Here is a 17681-nt window from a genome sequence, read left to right as displayed (position 1 = left end):
CCTATTGGCTTGTTCAAAAAGGAGGCGGAGTAGATTAAACCTGCAAAGGATCACCAGCTCCGGTAACGAACTCGCGCTTGCTTCAAAATTTTGACTGACGTCATAACCGTTTATATCGATGAACTTGAGGAAAATACAACACCTAATTGGATGCTGAGACAATTACAAGTTAGGTGAACTGCTTACGTAGTCGATGTTCAGTCAAAATTTGATTGACATTTTACATCAGAATTTTACTTCGCATTGTAGTATATAATCCGGAGATTTTCGAAAATTCGCACAGAAGTGTTCAAAAGTGTGTTGCTAACATACAACGGATCAATGGACTTCAAAATCATTTCGTTTCTTTCGGTCCTTGTAATATTTGAGCTTTTGGTCGTTTTCGGTAAGTTTATTCAGTAATTTGAAATTGCACACGAATAGTACTTTATTCAAACTTTTGCTAGTCGATTTTGTGTGAGGAATAGCTGTATCACGACGCGCAGCAAAAAGTCGGGTTACGTCTTGCGATCGATTAAACCATTCAAAAGTCTATCCATTCTGAGGATTCGGTCGGAAACAAACGTTTCCTTTGTTTCATAGTTTAATAGTTCTCTGGTCTTAATTTGTATCAGTGAATGAAAGGAGCTTGGAGGTGTTTGCCATCGATTGCGTCAGACCTTCTGAAGTAAACAATGTAGTAAAAGTGACCTTGAATGACCGTGCGCCATGAAGGAGGGTTTTTCGCCCAAAGTTAAAGTGAAATCCCCCAAAGAGTGTGTAGGATCTTTAACGTCACAAAGAGTTTATAAACAAGGGTTGAGAGACGTTCTCAACTATCGTGGAATATATAGCCTATGTGTTTTGAACCATCTTATGTTTGATCGACGAGCAAACCAACGATCATTTTCTGTACCTGATCAATAAAAAGTAGATTTTATTCACAGACGAAAGAGCGGTGTATATGGGCTATACAAAAAATACTTGCATACTTTTCGTATCCGCCGTTTAAATGATTAGCTCAAAAACTGAATTACTTTGCTTGAAAAGCAAGCTTTACGATTTTGATGATGGAAACGGTAATTCTAGGGGAGTCTCCAGCGCAAAGGTTGGTCAAGCGGAGCTCGTTTCCATATGATTGTTCTTTTTTGCTTAGGAAGCATATTTCGCGTGCCACGTATTTATGATACGCTTAAGCGTTTGTTTGAACACAGATTTAAGGAGCATGGTACTATGTTTTATTTGTTAGTATATTTTACATAAACTTCATTGGGTGAGTTTTTGCCGAGTCACCTTTCGCGGGATAATTTCAATGGTACGAGATTCGCGTTTTTTTTTGCTTTCATAGATCCATAGAATCCCAATTATTGCTGACCTAATTATGTTTTGTCTGAAAATTACACCATAATTTATTATATTAGTTCGAGAATGTTCCTTGTATAGGGACAAACACGCGTGGAAAATCATCAATATATAAACATCACACCGTTTTACGAGATAAATACTTCTGAGATTAACAAAACTGCCTGGTACGTGATTTTTTTTACTGAGTCGATATGATAAAGGAACGTTACAGATTCACCAGTTCTTAAGTAACACAAAAATCGCGACTTAACAATTACATTGAGGCGATTATAATGGTTGTTTGGCAAGCTAAGTAACTAACAAAGTAATCAAAATTCGGAACAAGAAGCCAGGAAATTTGTTTTTAAAAAATCAAATTTTCGCCGAAGTTGTTTTGCCTTCTCTCCTTGGAAAAGTGGCCTCTTGCTATTCCAAAGGAAAACAACTCTACAGCAGCTACCTAAAAGACGTCAAGTATGCCTTGAATATTGAATCAAAGTGAAGAACTTCTCCAAAGGCATAATAAAATAGGTAAATGAAAACTGAAAACGAAAAACGGGACTTAAGACAAGGTTATCTGATGGCAACAAGGGAAATTCATCAACAAGTATTCACGAAAGTCTAACTAGTATATCAAGTATCATACTCTTAGTTGATTAATATATCTTTGTCGGCTATAAAGAAAATTTCGCGGTAGTCATCTAATTGACGCTAAAGTAAAACGCTACATGCTCCTAATTGTCAAGTGAATGTTGCCATCTTTGGGTTTCACGGTAGTAAGCTTATGTTACTTTGAGCGTCAATATTGTATAATTATTTTAAGCAATCAATAAGTTGTCCAAAAGACTTGTAATTCTTGTTCACTGTTTTATAATAATATTACTATCAAGACAACCATAATAAATGCTTACAAAAGTAAGAGGGAAGCAGATGTTTCACACTATCAAATTTTGTACACATCAAGATATCGTGTACCGATATTTAGAAACAATTGAAATTGTTTTAGGTTACGATCGAGGCTGCACGCGCGGAAAAATGCACAAGCTACGTTACAACCAAATAAGGAAATTTTTAAACTAAAAAAACCTCAGCTCTGAACCAGAGTTCAACGCTTCCAGGTCGTGAGCTTCTGGTTCTTATGACCCGTTGTCATACAATTAGAACAGCTTATGTCTCTCAAGCAAATCAACACGCATTTTAAATTAAACTAGAAAAGAAAGACGACATGAATCTAAAAATAAGCAGATTCTGAGAAGTATCACCAAGTTTTCGTGCATTTAAGAGGGGCACCTGTAGTTAAAAATCAAATCCAGCTCTCTCTTTAAACCTTCCCTTTCGTACAAGAGTCAGTGGTACTTCACAGAGATAGAGAGCCTGGGCTCGAGATATCAACAGCCACGTGATTGTACGAAATTAAGTTGTATGGTGATGCAAGATATCCTGTCTCAATCCTGCCTTCTGGTTGAAGTCAAAATGTTTTGGACTATCATCCTGTTCAACTGCGCTCATTTACTAACTTCTGCCGGTAAGATCTGAAACTGTTTCTTGTGTTTCGTGTACCTAAAACAATCGAACTCACACTCGACCGAAAAATATCGATCACGTAGCCCTTTATCAGCACGTGGCAAAACCTAAAAGATTTTATTACTCAGTGTCGACATTCCGCATTGCTGTCTAATGTGTGTTAGATATTATGAAACTTTGAGAGCTTAAAGATATAAATCTGATTTCAACTGTAACTGCCGACGAGATAGCCAGATAGTTTCATCATGATCCTTTCTCCGAGTGCCAGTAGTCGCAGAAGGTCTCACTCTTGAATAATTACTTTATCGTGACCCAAGATTGTTATTACGCAGGATGCTCGGCATTTTGATTTTCCGACCTCTTCCTATATTGTGATTAGATTAGTAGCAAGTGCTGTGTTTGTTGTTATACTATCAGGAGACAGAGCTTCTGAAGTTAAGCAAAGCGTGCTTTGTATGATTTAAAGAGTAAATATATAATGTCATATTGACACGCGAATCACGACATATTGTAACAAGCTTTGATCGTTGTAAACATTTGCCAACATCTTTTCGATCTGTGTATTTGTTTAAATTTGTGTAAAACAAGCCACCTTAAAATATCGTTTCAAAAACGTTCTGTTTTGATTCTGTAATATTAAACAACTTCTCTATTTATACATAAACAAAAGTCACGCGATAAAAGAAACGCATGGCTGCTTATTATTTAATATGTGGATGAAAGATTTCAACAATGCCCATTTTTTGTCTCTAGATTTCCTTTCTTCAGTGATTTACTGAATAAAACACGAGGATGACCAAATTTTTTACGGCAAAAGGTCGAAGGGAAATGTCCACGATTTGTAACTTGAAAACTTCATTTTTACGCCCTCAAAAACTGAAAAAAGGAAATATCCACCATTACTGATCATATATTTATAGTCCAACCTGCTTTTTTCAATACTTGTACTCCGGCTTCATTAATTTAACCCCCGGTCACATTCGCACCAGAAACTTGCATGCCCAGCACATTCCTGGCTCGTCGAACAATACTACAGTAATTCTATTTTGATCTGATTGTGTAGTCGTAGTTGGGTCGCATTGCGTTGGGTCGCATTGTAATATCGAGAGATTTCGCATAGAAGTGTGGTGGTCTCAGTAACATACAAGATAAATGGACTTCAAAATCGTTTCGTCTCTTTCGCTCTTTTTGATATTTAATCTTTTGGACGTCTTTGGTAAGTGTATTCTCTAATTTGAAACTGCTCACAAGTAGAGCTTTATTCAACTTTTGCGGATTGATTTGGCGCAAAGAACAGCTGTATAACATGACGTACGTACTAGCTGTATTACGACACGCAACAAAAAGACGGGTTACTCTTGCGATGTAGTAAACCTCTCAAAAGTCTATCCTTTCTGAGGATTCGGTCGGGAACAAACGTTTTCTTCGTTTTATAGTTCTCTGGTTAATTTGTGTGGGTGAATGAAAGGAGCTTCGGCGTGTTTGCCATCAATTTCGTCAGACCTTCTGAAAAGTAAACAATGTAGTAAAAAATGACCTTGAATGACCCTTGCGCCTTGAAGGAGGGCTTTTACTTGGCGCAAATTTAAAGTGAAACATAGATTATTTCTCACAGCGTAGAATAATTTAAGGTCGGAAGGGATTTGAAAGGGCCTTTAACTTCAATAAAAGTTATTTTCTGAACAATCTAGAGGAGATTACCGGACCAACCTACGAAATGCAGAGGGGGAATACGTGTTTATTTTTCTTTCGATTCAGTCAGGATACATTATGATATAAAGACTGTGGAAAATAGCACAAATACTGAATTACTTTTCTTGAAAAGCAGATCTTTACGATCTTGATGACGGAAACAATAATTCTAGGGGAGTCTCTCCCTAGCGAAAGGGTCGATCAGACGGAGCGCGTTTCCACGTTACACTCTTTTTTTAATTTTTTTATAAGAATATATTTTATAAGAATATCAAGGCTGAAATTTGCGAAATTTTAAGAATATTTTAAGAATAAAGCCGAGGCTGAGATTTTGAAAAGGATAGATATAATTTTGTGTGTCGAAACATCTGTAAATACAATACAATTTTATGTTTTTAACTTAACCGTATAAAATTATTCCTTTCTCTGAACGGTGAAACTAGCCAACAAAACGAAAAAACCTGCACTAGCTATAAGCGATGCGATGGAGCACGTTGTACTGCTCTCGTTAAAATGATTGATGACTTTCGGTGGGCGCTGGATTCAAAAATGTCAACTTGCTCTGTTGCAAATTGATTTAACCAAGGCATTTGATTCAATATGCCATAACTTACTTTTAGCCAAACTACATGCATACGGCGTCAGTCAAGGAGCAATGAAATTTTTACAAAACAAAGGCAAGTCAAACTTGACTGGTTCAGGTCTCTTTCTTTTAATGTCCTAGTGGGGGAATAATAATGAGCTTACCCTATTTTGTACCATGTGATCGTTAGTTGCAAAAGGCCTATTGATACTCCAATAAATTCTAAAACGGAAATGTCATAAGCTATAATTTAAGAATATTTTCAGCCTAAAACCGGCAGAAAAATAAGAATATTCAGCCTGGGACGGAAAAAACAACATTCTTATAAAAAAAAGAAGAGTGTATTGGTATTTTTTGCTTAGCAAGCATATTTCGAGTGCCACGTATTTCATGACACGCGTAGGTCTTTATTTGAACATGGTAGTATATTTTATCTGTTTAGTTTATTTTACATACACTTCATTAGTCGAGTTTTTGCCGATCCGTTTCGGGATGATTTCACATGGTACAAGCTAAGAGTACTAGTCGCGGCTTTCAAATTAAAGTCAGATAGCGGAGGGAATTTCCCTTCATATCGTAGTGAATGCATGGATGGTTATGAAACTAGACAAGTCTTTTCGTTTCATGTTTTTGTCCAAAGTTTTGGCCTTGACGGTGCACAAAACACTGTCCTTTTTTCGAGAAGATAACCAAATCAAATCTTTCGATTAAATGATGCGCAACTATAATTTGTGAACCCGTGCGAAGCGAAAACAAAAGATTGTGCACTGTCACGGTCAATTCAATCGAACTTCAACATCGACTGCAAAAACATTGTTCTCGCTTTTGAAGGTTTTAAGGTTTCATAAGCAGTCACTCGATCAATTAACTACCTTATTATAGGAGAAACGCTCCATGAAATTGAGGTATTGGAAATTAACGGGACTTAAATTAACGCGAATTTTAGGGTAAAACGACTTTTGAATGAAGAAAATTAACGCGAAGGACGTAGAATTTCACGATAAAGGAAATTAACGCGATTAAGACACAGTTTGGAACAAATTTATGCAACAATGAATGCAAAAAAAATCACTGAACAAAACTAAGCCGTCTGGTCAACAAAGCAATCTTCAAAATTGTAATTAATGTAGGGGTTAACGGAAAGAAAGACAGCTTGTACCTTATTTTATTATCGTTTTTAAGTGGCATGATTTTCAAAATCAGGGTTAAAATAATGAAAATTAAGAGCGCGGAAATTAACGCTGCACTTTATTAACGCCGCGGAAAATGACGCTCAACATAATTAGCGCGAATTTTAACGATCCGCGTTAATTTCACGGAGCGTTCATATCCTATAATAAGGTAAGTTCTGATCCATAGAATCCTAATTATTTTTGACCTAATTATGTTTGTTTGAAAATTACACTCCAATTTATTACATTGGTTTCAAGAATGTTCCTTGTACACGTACAAACACGGGTGGAAAATTATCAAAACAACTAGGATATCAACATCACCCCATTTACTTCAATGTGATTAACAAAGAACTGGTCATTTCTTTTTAACTGTGCGTTGATATAAAGGCACGCTAGAGATTCATCGATTCTTAAATAACACAAAAATCGCTTAACACATTGAGGTGATTTACAATAGTTGTTTGGCAAACTGACAAAGTAATCACAGTTCGGAACAAGTTAGGCAGTTGCTGAAAAATCCAGTAAATTTTCTTTTAATCAAATTTACGCCAAAGTCATTTAGACTTCCCCGTTTAAGAAGTTGTCTGGCCATTCCAAAGGAAAAGTTTACGGTACAGCAGCTTCCTCAAGGAACTCAAGTATCAAGTATCAAGTATGAGGCCGAATAAAATAGGAAAATTAACATAGGTAAATGAAAATTGAAAAGCGAAATGGGACTTTCAAGGTTATCTGATGGCAACGAGGGAAATTCGTTAATAAGTGTTTACGAAAGTCTATCTAGTACATCAAGTATCATACTGTCAGTTAATTAAAATATCTCTGTCGGCTATAAGGAAAATATCGGTACTCATCTAATTGACGCTAAAGTAAAACGCTACATGCTCCTAATTGTCAAGTGAATGTTGCCATCTTTGGGTTGAATGCTTCACGGTAGTAAGCTTATGTTACTTTGAGCGTCAGTATTGTATAATTATTTTAAGCAATCAATAAGTTGTCCAAAAGACTTGCAAATATTTAAAGTAATTCTTGTTCACTGTTTTATAATAATATTACTATCAAGACAACAATAATAAATGCTTAAAAAAGCAAGAGGCGAGCAGATGTTTCACACTATCAAATTTTGTACACATCAAGATATCGTGTACCGATATTTAAAAACAATTGAAATTGTTTTAAGTTACGCGAAACTGTCATAAGTTACTCAGTACAACTTGAACAAAAGCCCCACATTTAATTATGTTGTTGCTAGTTTAAAATATGGTGTCATTATGAACCTTTCATTGGGACTGAATTTTTAAGAATGTGCTGCGTTGCACATTTTTTCATATGACGTTCAAAAACTGGATACTTACATGACATTGCAAAAGACTTTTATTGAGTAGGACAGAAGAAGCAGACAAAACAGTACGCGTGTTGTTGTAATAACTTAATTGCTATGAAAGGAAACCCAATTACGTATACCGCATTAGTGATAAGCTTTGGGATCATCTATGGTAAGTTATAATCCATCTGATTTCTATTCACAACGTTTTGACTCAATTTTTTTATGAAACCCCATAGGAAAAACACTCATGCTCAATGTATTAACTGGGGTCATTTATATTGACTCAAAACAATTTGGACCAAGCGCACAGGGTATCAAAGAAAAATTATCACCTTGAGGACAAATCCACCCGAACTTTTCGAGTTTAAAAACGTTACGAAGTTAGATTTCAGCTTGTTTCATACTAGCGGAGTAACTGCTGAATACGGTCCTTGTGTCATTCGTCCATTCGATTTTCAAATGAAATCAAAAATGACATTTGGCTTTTCAATTTCGTATTTATCGATTGGTGTCATTTTATTTGGAAACAAAAATTTAAAAACTCAAATAAAAATGTTCATACCGTTAAGATTCACATTTTAAACAATGCTTTATATAAATACTATTTTCCATTTTTATGTCCCGAAATAAACGGAAATACTTCGTCGATAACAAAACTTTAATTTGCCTCATCAAACAAAACTAGAAAATTGATTGTAATGTCATTTGTTTTTTTCCAGTTGATAATCGAAAATCAATTGACCAAAAACCAAAATTGAAAATTGATTTTAATTTTCAATTTTGGTTTTTGGTCAATAAGTTTCGATTATCAACTTCGGGACATAAAAATGGAAAATAGTATTGGATAACGCATTGTTTAAAATGTGAATCTTAAAGGTATGAACATTTTTATTTAAGTTTTTAATTTTTGTTTCCAAATAAAATGACACAAATCGATAAATACAAAATTGAAAAGCCAAATGTCATTTTTGATTTCAATTGAAAATCGAATGGACGAATGACACACGGACCCCGAATACCCCTCCACTATTGTGTTCTTGTAGCGGCATCGTTTAAAGAACGAGACAGATAACAATACACTCTATTCACATGCAAATAAGTGGCGGGGTATCATGTCAGCAGTTTAGCACTAAAGTAGGGCGAGATTAAATTGTTGCTTACCGCCAAAAGGCACCAGAAAACCACATGATCAAATTACTCGATTCGCGGCATGACGGAGTTATAAGACAGCTTATTTACCGATGCTTTGTGCCTCTCGTGTGAACAACAAAAACGTTATGACAAAAGGAAGAGCTGATTAAGGTGCTTCTTAATTTCGTTAAGCAGTGATGCCACTTATTTGCATGTGAATAGCGTGTATTGTCATCTGTCTCGTTCTTTAAACGATACCGCTACAAGAACACAATAGTGGAGGGGTATTCAGCAGTTACTCCGATATGATTGTGATATGGTGTACCCTTTGATATCCTCATACATTTGTCCGGAAATAATCGTTTGCATGTCCGGATCAAAGAGAAAGCGTAGGAGTAGCTTTTTTTAATTGTTCTGTATTATATCTAAACATCTGAAATTTCGTCTACGGTGTATGTATGCTGAACGTATCCGTGGACTGAACGTATCCGTAACTGATCGTACGCGATATCAGGCGATTTATTTAATACCACTTGGAACCGCTAATCATTCATTTATTCATTATTCCGGTTTTTCTCCCGTGGTTGTTGTGGATGCTATATTCCTGAATTTATTATTCCACTGTTCCTCTATTTTACCATATTTGGTTAAGAGAACACGCAAAATATGAGACAGTAATAAACTGTTGTGTTCCTGTTTGACCGGTTTGGAACAGAGCATATATATTAATACCGACGGAACGGGAGTTTTTCAGTAAAAGAAATTGTTTTCAACGCGATGCAAAGCCAAAAAACTACAAAATGGCGTAATACTGGAATAATAAATCTCCTATTGAATGGTTTAACATATAATTCGTGCGGACATTTTGCTCGTTGTTCGCATTTTTCCTTAGCCTCTGTAAAGCCGCCCGTTCTCCACAAACCTCTTCCATGTTTTTTTTTGGAGAGCGGGCGACTGTACACAGGCTAAGGAAAAATACTAGCAACGAGCAAAATATCTGCACGTATTATATGTTAAACCATTCTAGTAAGGTGTGTATAGATAGGAGCTAAAGCAACCCATTTTTCACCTGAAAACAGTAGAAATATTTTGACATTTCAAGTGAGTTAAAAGTGTAATCCCTGAGAGTTCCTCATCAATGATAAGAAAAATTCCTTGGCTTGTTCATGACATCATTGGCGGCCATTTTGCTTTTGTTTTCGGAACACCAACATGGCCGTCTAGTCACGTGAGCTCAAACCAAGAATACATGAAATAAATCACCGCAGTCGAGCAGTAACTCAAGCAGTTGCGAGGAAAACCTTCAAAAAGAAATTCCGGGCTTAAAAGGGGGCCCGTTCAAGGGTGGGCTTTTTTTCCAACTGCTCAGTTGAGTTGTTGCTTCACTGCAAAGATCATGAACTTTCCGTGTATTTTAATTTCTGCAGTTGAAATATATGATCATTTTTGGTCCTATGTAAAGGAATCCAGTTGGCCCTAGTGGATCCCGGATCCCGAGTAGTGGATTCCGGATTCCAAACTCGCGGGTTCCACCGAAATGGATCCTGGATTCCATCGAAATCCGTGGATTCTGGATTCCATACAATGGATTCCGGATTCCACGCTCTGGATTCCGGGCTACAAAGCATCAATATTTGCTGGATTCCGGATTTCCGATTCCTTTACATCGGGCGACATTTAGCCTGCGAACGCAGACGTATTTCCGGCGGTACTTTTCGGGGGAAAGAAACGACCGCCGGAAATACGTCTGCGTTCGCAGGCTAGGCGACATTTCATTTATTCTGTATTATCGTGTGATAATTTTTCAGGTTTCCCAACGAAGCCTTTGGAAACCGTTCTGTATGTTCGTCATGGACAGAACATAACTCTGCCCTGCACAGCTTTGAACAAAACACTCGAGAAAGAAGGTCGTTTTCGTTGGCTCCGATGGTATATATGGGCCTATAATGGCGTTAAAGCACAATGGGTGCCTCTTGCCGCGATGAACGAAGAGGGCGGCACGTATGTGGACGGAGACCTGTATAAAGGTTTCAACATCTCAAGAGATGAAGGCGGGCTCTATATTAATGACGCGCAGCCTTGCCACGCCCAGAAATTCATGTGTAGCGTCGTGCCTTGGAGTGGAGGAAACCCAGTGCCGAGCAAAGTAATCTTAAAGCTGGCAGACGAAAATGGTACGTTTTGAGCCAAAAACTCGCAATAAAGACCAATTTACATAGAAACTAGGAGAGCATTTTTTGGTGCTGCTTCGAAGCGATACTATCATGATTTTCTATTCCGCAAAAATCGATGCTGGAAATCGAACATAAATAGGCCAACTGTCACAAAGGCTAGCTATCGTGATTGATTAAAAGATGGACCTTAAACCAAAAGCACGAGAGGGTGGATATCTTTTGAAAAGGATTCTTTTCCTTATTTAAATGTAGCAACCACTGGAAAAAAAGAATGCTTATGCAAAATTTGGGGGGACAAACAAAGAGTATTATGGTACTTTCCGAAATGGCCTATTAAAAAAGGTCTTGTTAAACAATGTCACAATGTCTAACTTTGATATTGTTCCTTGTTAGAAAATCCACCCAAAGAGAAACTTAAACCAAGTGAGGCCGCAACTACAAGCCGATCCGAGAACCCTGAAAAAGGTACCGTTTTTAAATGATATGTCCCGGCATTGACCTAATTTACCGAGACACGAATGGCCGTTTTTAAATTGGAGACGCATTATCCCAGGGGTACCCAACGATAATCTTTGGGAGAGTCAAACTGTTCTAAGAATTTCGGTTCTACGTTCCCAAACAACTATAACTTTCTAAAATATCACCTACAATATTCGCAACCAGGGAAAAGTAGTCCCTTACGTTTTCGGAAAGGATACTTTTTGCAATTTTTGGCACTTAAACAGGTCACCTATCAGTTTTCGGAGTTTTCGCAGTTTTTCGCGGTTCGCTGCGAAGTTCTAAGAAGGCCATGCACGTTCAGCTAGCAATTTCTGAAATGAAGATATTATTCCCTAAAATTTTCGGACACTTCCATTTTCAGCTAAGATTTCCGAACAGATCAAATTCTTCTAGGTGATAAAAACATCTCTTTAGAGAGTCTTAATACATTACAAGGAGCCTAGAAATGTCTCTCAAAGGCTTTTGGCTTAATTTGTTGCTCGCTGGCTGCCCTTGATTATCCTTCTGGACGAACTTGGGCAAACATTTCAGTGACATTTTTTGTGCGTCTTGACGCACAACGAAAGATAGTCCGTGCGGACGGACAATGCGTTGTACCCGTCTTTATACTAGAGACGCATAACTAGACGAACAAAAAATGTTTGCCCAAGTTCGTCCAGACAGATAATGCGTCTTATACATTTCCTCCCGTCTTTACACTAAACGGATAACTCGAGAGACGCATAATTCATCTGGACAAATTATGCGTCTGTAGTATAAAAATGGCCAATTCCAGCCATGAAAATTTCATGAAAAATGATACAACAGAAGCCAAGGATTACTATGACTGGTATTAAAGCGAAGTTTGATCTAGATCACTCACTCGAAACCAGCATGCTTAGTAAGCACAGTGACACTTTGCATTATACTTCGTCAATACAAATTCATCTGAAGATAGCAAAATCAGAATCTTATACCGATAATTGTGCAAATTGTCGTCGGGAGACAATAATACTAACCTCTACCTGGTGCTTTAGCTTAATTGTGTTGCTTATATAGCTGTACTGATTTACTCGTCATCTCTCCTTGCAATGAACAACTTCAAAACAAATTTCAGGGTAATCTAAAGTGATTGCAACGAAAGCCAAAGCTTTCCTATTGCCAATTTTTAATCTCAGAATAGCTTTCTCTGGTTTTCCCTTAATTCTACAGTCATTTCTATTTTTTTGTTTTAGTTTTAGTGGAAATCACATATCCATACCGTGGTGCTTTTATCGTAGCAATCACCATAGCTGCGATTTCAATCTTCGGGAACGTCGTGTTGGCTTTTCTCTTGTGCCGAGTGCGGAGTCACAGGTCCACCAAATAATGAATGGTCATAAAGTGCATTGAAAAATTCGCTTCCTTAGAATTTTAGCCACATATACCACATAGTAATAAGTTTTTTTTTTTTAATATGGGCTTATAATTTTATTGCTAGGCTGTACATAAAATGAGTCGAACAAATGCCAATTAACTCGAAATTTCCATCTAGTATCAAGTAATGAATTAATGTAAGTACAATCATGTAACTATTGGCAAATTTAAACAGAATGGACAAACATTTCAGAATCAAGAGTAAAAAAACCGCAAGAAAGCTGCCTGTAAACAAGATATGAAATAAAATGGAATGTATATTTTTGTAATCGTTTGGCGAAAAATGAATTATATTTAACAAGAATCAATTTGGCATCATGCGAATAATATTTATTTTTGGTTCGTTTTCTTGCGGCACCATGTATTTTCAATTTAAAGGCTGGTTTTTACTAGCGACGGAGTCGGAGTCGGAGTCGGAGTCGGAGTCGGAGTCGGAGTCGGAGTCGGAGTCGGAGTCGGAGTCGGAGTCGGAGTCGGAGTCGGAGTCGTAGTAGGAGTCGTAGTCGGAGTCGGAGTCGTAGTCGGAGTCGTAGTCGGAGTCGTAGTCGGAGTCGTAGTCGGAGTCGTAGTCGGAGTCGTAAGAGCGCTTATGACGTAGTGAAAATTAAAGATCGGAGTCGTAAGCGGAGTCATAAGCCCCACGGAATCGGAGTCGGAAGAATCAGAACATTCCCATTTTCTTCCGACTCCGTCGCTTATGATCCAATGAAAACTAGATTGTCGGAGTCGGAAGCAAAAGCGGAAGAACCAACCAATCACGATGCTTGGAATCGAGTATTGTGATTGGTCTATTCTTCCGCTTCTGCTTCCGACTGTGACAAAGCAGTTTTCACTGGATCGTAAGCGACGGAGTTATAAGCGAAATCGGTATTCTGCTTCCGACTCCAAAAGTTTGATTTTCACTAGATCGTATCGCTCTGCGCTTCTGATTACGACTCTGACTCCGATTCCGACTCCGTCGCTAGTGAAAACCAGCCTTAAGGTGTTGACGTTTGTCCAGACATGTTTGTTACGCTAATAGGAAACACGGAAATTGCAGGCCATTTGTGATTGGCTCATTTAACATTGCCTTGGACAGGCTTAACAACGCTCTCAATTATTTTTTTTTTGTATACGCTCTCGAGTTCAATTTAAAACTGATCCGAGTTATCTTTTCACTCAGAAATTTGCTTTTTTTGAAAGTACAAGCCTGTAAGTAAGCATAAATTGAAGAATATTTTGATGAGTCTTTTGGTAAATAAAATATTCCTGAATTCCACATTGACTCGACTTTCTTTGTTAGGGGAAGGATAAAGCAACAGAATTTGATCAAAATTTGAGCCCTTTTTCTCATCATTTTTGGGCAACATTTGAGCTCTTTCTTCGTATTTTGGGCAAGTTTGGAGCAACATTAAGTCTTCAAGGAAAGTACTTGGCAATTCGGGTTTCTCTTAAGCCTGGCCACTAGCGACGCAAGTATAGTATTTCATTAACACCAACCGCGGTGTTACGAAAAATAGCATTGCGTGACAAGCGTTACTTTCTAGAAGCTTCGCGAGAGTTCGTAGTTTGTTTATTTTTAGGTTAGTGCGTAAGCGTTTCTAAATCGGTGTGTTTTGTAATCTTTCTATAATTAGATTCATTACTAATTTAGAAAGTTCTAGAAGTTTATTGTCAGAGTATATAAGTAGACGAGTCCAAACGGAGTGTTTTTCTAACTAGTTTTTCACAAGCGAAGAGTGTTGGCGTTGGCCGTGTTTAGTCAAGTGTGACAGAAGCTGTGTGCATTCAAGTTGGCGGAGGCCGTGTAAGTTTGTCGAATACGAGTTGTTCAGAGTTTTACTTCGTGGAAACTACGTTCATTTTGGAATAAATCTTCTTGTTGTTGTTCCGACAACCCTGCGTTCAGTTTAGTTTGCGAACTACTTTTCCTCAAAACATACGAACTCGTAACATTGGGGGCCTGTCCGGGAGAGGAATTCATTTGTTTGCTGACTACAGAAACCAGGGAAGGACAATTCAAGAAGGAGTTACAGAAAAAGTAAGAAGAACTGTGCAAGAGAGTATATTGTGTTTTTGCTGTGAAATCTGCTATGGAAATGGAAAAGCTTTTGCAGATGGGGAAAGAATTCGGATTGCAAGGAGAAAAGCTTCTCGAGTTTGTGAGGGAAGAGGAAGAAAAAGAAGAAAAACGCAGACAATTGGAGGAAGAAAAAGAAGAAAAACGAAGACAATTGGAGGAAGAAAAAGAAGAAAAACGAAGACAATTGGAGGAAGCAAGAGAGGAAAAAAGGAGGCGGTTTGAAGAAGAAAAGGAAGAGAAACATCGATTACTTGAAGAAGATAGAAGAAGAGAAGATGAAGAGAGAGAAACTAGGCGACAAGAGCGCGAACTAAGAAAATTGGAGATGGAAGCCGAGCTGTTGAAACAGAAAGAGGCTATTGAAGCCGCAAAAAGAGAACATGAGCTGGAGATTGCACGTTTGGCTTTGGAGAATGCTGACGGACGTCCTGAAGTGAGAGAGGATCGGGCTAAGGCACCTAAACTCCCCTCGTTTGTTGATGGCAAAGACGATTTGGACGCGTATTTGCAGAGGTTCGAGAGATTTGCCGAGACAGCTAAGTGGCAAAAAGATGGATGGGCATCGAAGCTCAGTGCTCTGTTGTCTGGACGGGCACTAGAAGTGTATTCACGTCTATCGGAGGACGCAGCTAAGGATTATGACAGGGTAAAGATCGCGTTAATGAAGAGATATGACCTTACCGAAGACGGCTATCGTCGAAAATTTAGAGCATCCAAACCAGAAGTTGACGAAAGTCCGGAGCAGTTTATTGTGCGACTCGACAGATACCTGTTACGGTGGCTAGAGCTTTCGAATACTGCGCGAAGCTTTGATGGTCTTAAGGACGTGATCGTGAAAGAACAATTTATTGACTCTTGCCCTAAGGATTTGGCAATTCATCTGCGAGAAAGGGCACCTGAGACCCTAGCTAAGATTGCGAAGATCGCTGACCAGTACTTGGAGGCTCATGGTAAACATTTGTTCAGCTCAGCGAGCAGAAAGTCAACAGTACAGCCTGAGAGGGACGAAGCCAAGAACATGCAGATTAATCCACCAGCTCTGCATTGCTTTAAGTGCAACACCCGAGGTCATAAAGCTGTCAACTGCCCAACCCTAACAAGAAAGTGTTTCCTATGTGGTAAGCAGGGACATGAAGCCAGAAACTGTCGATCAGGTGGACGCAGATCAGGAGGACAAAGTAAGGATGGTAACCCTGTGCAGCGTGGTCAAGTGAGTGCCAGTTGTTTAGTTCAACCACCTGAGGTTAAACCTACTGATGAAGAAATTAAGGCCTGTATTAAAGATGATAAGTTGCTGTTAGCCTGTGGTAAGAAGATTCCATTGTCGAGTAGTGCTTGTATTGAACCGTTGACTGGAGTGAGAAGTAAAATGCCTGTCGTGAAAGGTAGAGTTGGAGAGAAGCCTGTTGATGTCCTGAGAGATACCGGTTGTAGTGGAATTGTAGTAAAGAGGGACCTTGTGTCTGAGGATCAGTTTACTGGCGAATTTAATGTTATGCTACTCATTGACAATACGGCAAGGAAAGTTCCCATCGCAAAGATTGACGTTGATACACCTTATCTTAAGGGCCAAGTGGAAGCGCAGTGTCTTCCCGATGCTGTTTATGATTTAATTATTGGTAATGTACCAGGCGCAAGAGCCGCTGACGACCCAGACCCAAGCTGGCAAGTTCCTGTACAAGAAGCTTGTGCTGTAACCACAAGAAGTCAAGCTAAGAAAGCTGGAGAACATATTCCGTTGAAGGTACCGGGTACAAAGGAAAGTCCTGTAGTTGATAGAGAAAAGCTCAAGCAAATGCAGCGTGATGACGAGAGCCTACAGAAATTCTGGGAGAGAGATGACGTAGTTGTGAGAGGCCAGGCTGAGATTTCATTTGAAGTGAAAGGTGGAGTTCTGTACCGCGTCTACAAGCACCCTTATGTGAACGGAGGTAAACCGCTGAAGCAGGTTATGGTTCCTGTGCAGCTGAGAAGTCGAATAATGGAAGTAGCGCACGGATCGATCATGGGAGGTCACATGGGAATAAAGAAAACGACTGATAAGATTCAAAGCGCGTTCTATTGGCCAGGCATTCAAGGGGACGTAACTCGTTATTGCAAGTCCTGCGATGTATGTCAGAAGACAGTTAACAAGGGTTCCGTACCGAAGGTTCCCCTAGAGAAGATGCCATTAATTGACAAGCCATTTAAGAGAGTAGCAATTGACCTGGTTGGACCTATTGTTCCCTCGAGTGAGGACGGCCATAGATATATATTGACATTGGTCGACTTTGCAACTCGTTATCCTGAAGCTGTCCCGCTGAAGAACATTGATACTGAGACTGTGGCAGAAGCGTTGGTGGATATCTTTAGTCGTTTGGGAGTGCCTGAAGAGATCTTGAGTGACCTTGGTACGCAGTTCGTCTCTGAGTGTATGAAGGAAGTGACGCGGCTTTTGAGCATAAAGCAGCTCACTACGACCCCTTATCATCCTATGTGTAATGGTCTGACGGAAAAGTTTAATGGAACAATGAAGAGCATGTTAAAGAGATTGTGCAGTGAACAGCCAAGACAGTGGCACCGCTATATTAACCCGTTGCTGTTTGCATATCGTGAAGTTCCCCAGGAGTCTACTGGTTTTTCGCCGTTTGAGATGCTGTATGGAAGAGCTGTCAGAGGACCGATGTTTATTCTCAAAGAGCTTTGGACGAAAGAGCTGGAGGAGCCTGAAGTAAAAAACAGCTATCAGTATGTGTTTGAGCTACGCGAGAAGCTTGAAGATACCCTCAAGCTGGCGCACACCGAGCTTCAGAAAGCC

The 17681-nt window shown here is 38.8% G+C and overlaps 1 protein-coding gene across 4 annotated transcripts; it reads left to right on the top strand.

The window, feature by feature from the left end:
* Window positions 1-267: 267 nt before the first annotated feature.
* Window positions 268-14077, top strand: LOC138029380 (uncharacterized). 4 transcript variants are annotated; one of them, XM_068877133.1, is made up of 4 exons: window positions 268-385; window positions 10561-10926; window positions 11320-11391; window positions 12642-14077. In XM_068877133.1, the coding sequence occupies exons 1-4, from the start codon at window positions 322-324 to the stop codon at window positions 12773-12775; spliced, it is 636 nt and encodes a 211-aa protein (XP_068733234.1). In that variant the 5' UTR covers window positions 268-321; the 3' UTR covers window positions 12776-14077. The 4 variants fall into 4 exon arrangements, with proteins under 4 accessions (XP_068733234.1, XP_068733232.1, XP_068733233.1 ...); XM_068877131.1 differs by lacking the exon at window positions 268-385 and adding an exon at window positions 2737-2848; XM_068877132.1 differs by lacking the exon at window positions 268-385 and adding an exon at window positions 3927-4063.
* The last annotated feature ends 3604 nt before the right edge of the window (window positions 14078-17681 follow it).

Source organism: Montipora capricornis, chromosome 13 (assembly GCF_036669925.1).
Source record: "Montipora capricornis isolate CH-2021 chromosome 13, ASM3666992v2, whole genome shotgun sequence".
Classification (NCBI taxonomy): Eukaryota; Metazoa; Cnidaria; class Anthozoa; order Scleractinia; family Acroporidae; genus Montipora; species Montipora capricornis.
This window is presented reverse-complemented; position numbering and strand designations above follow the sequence as displayed.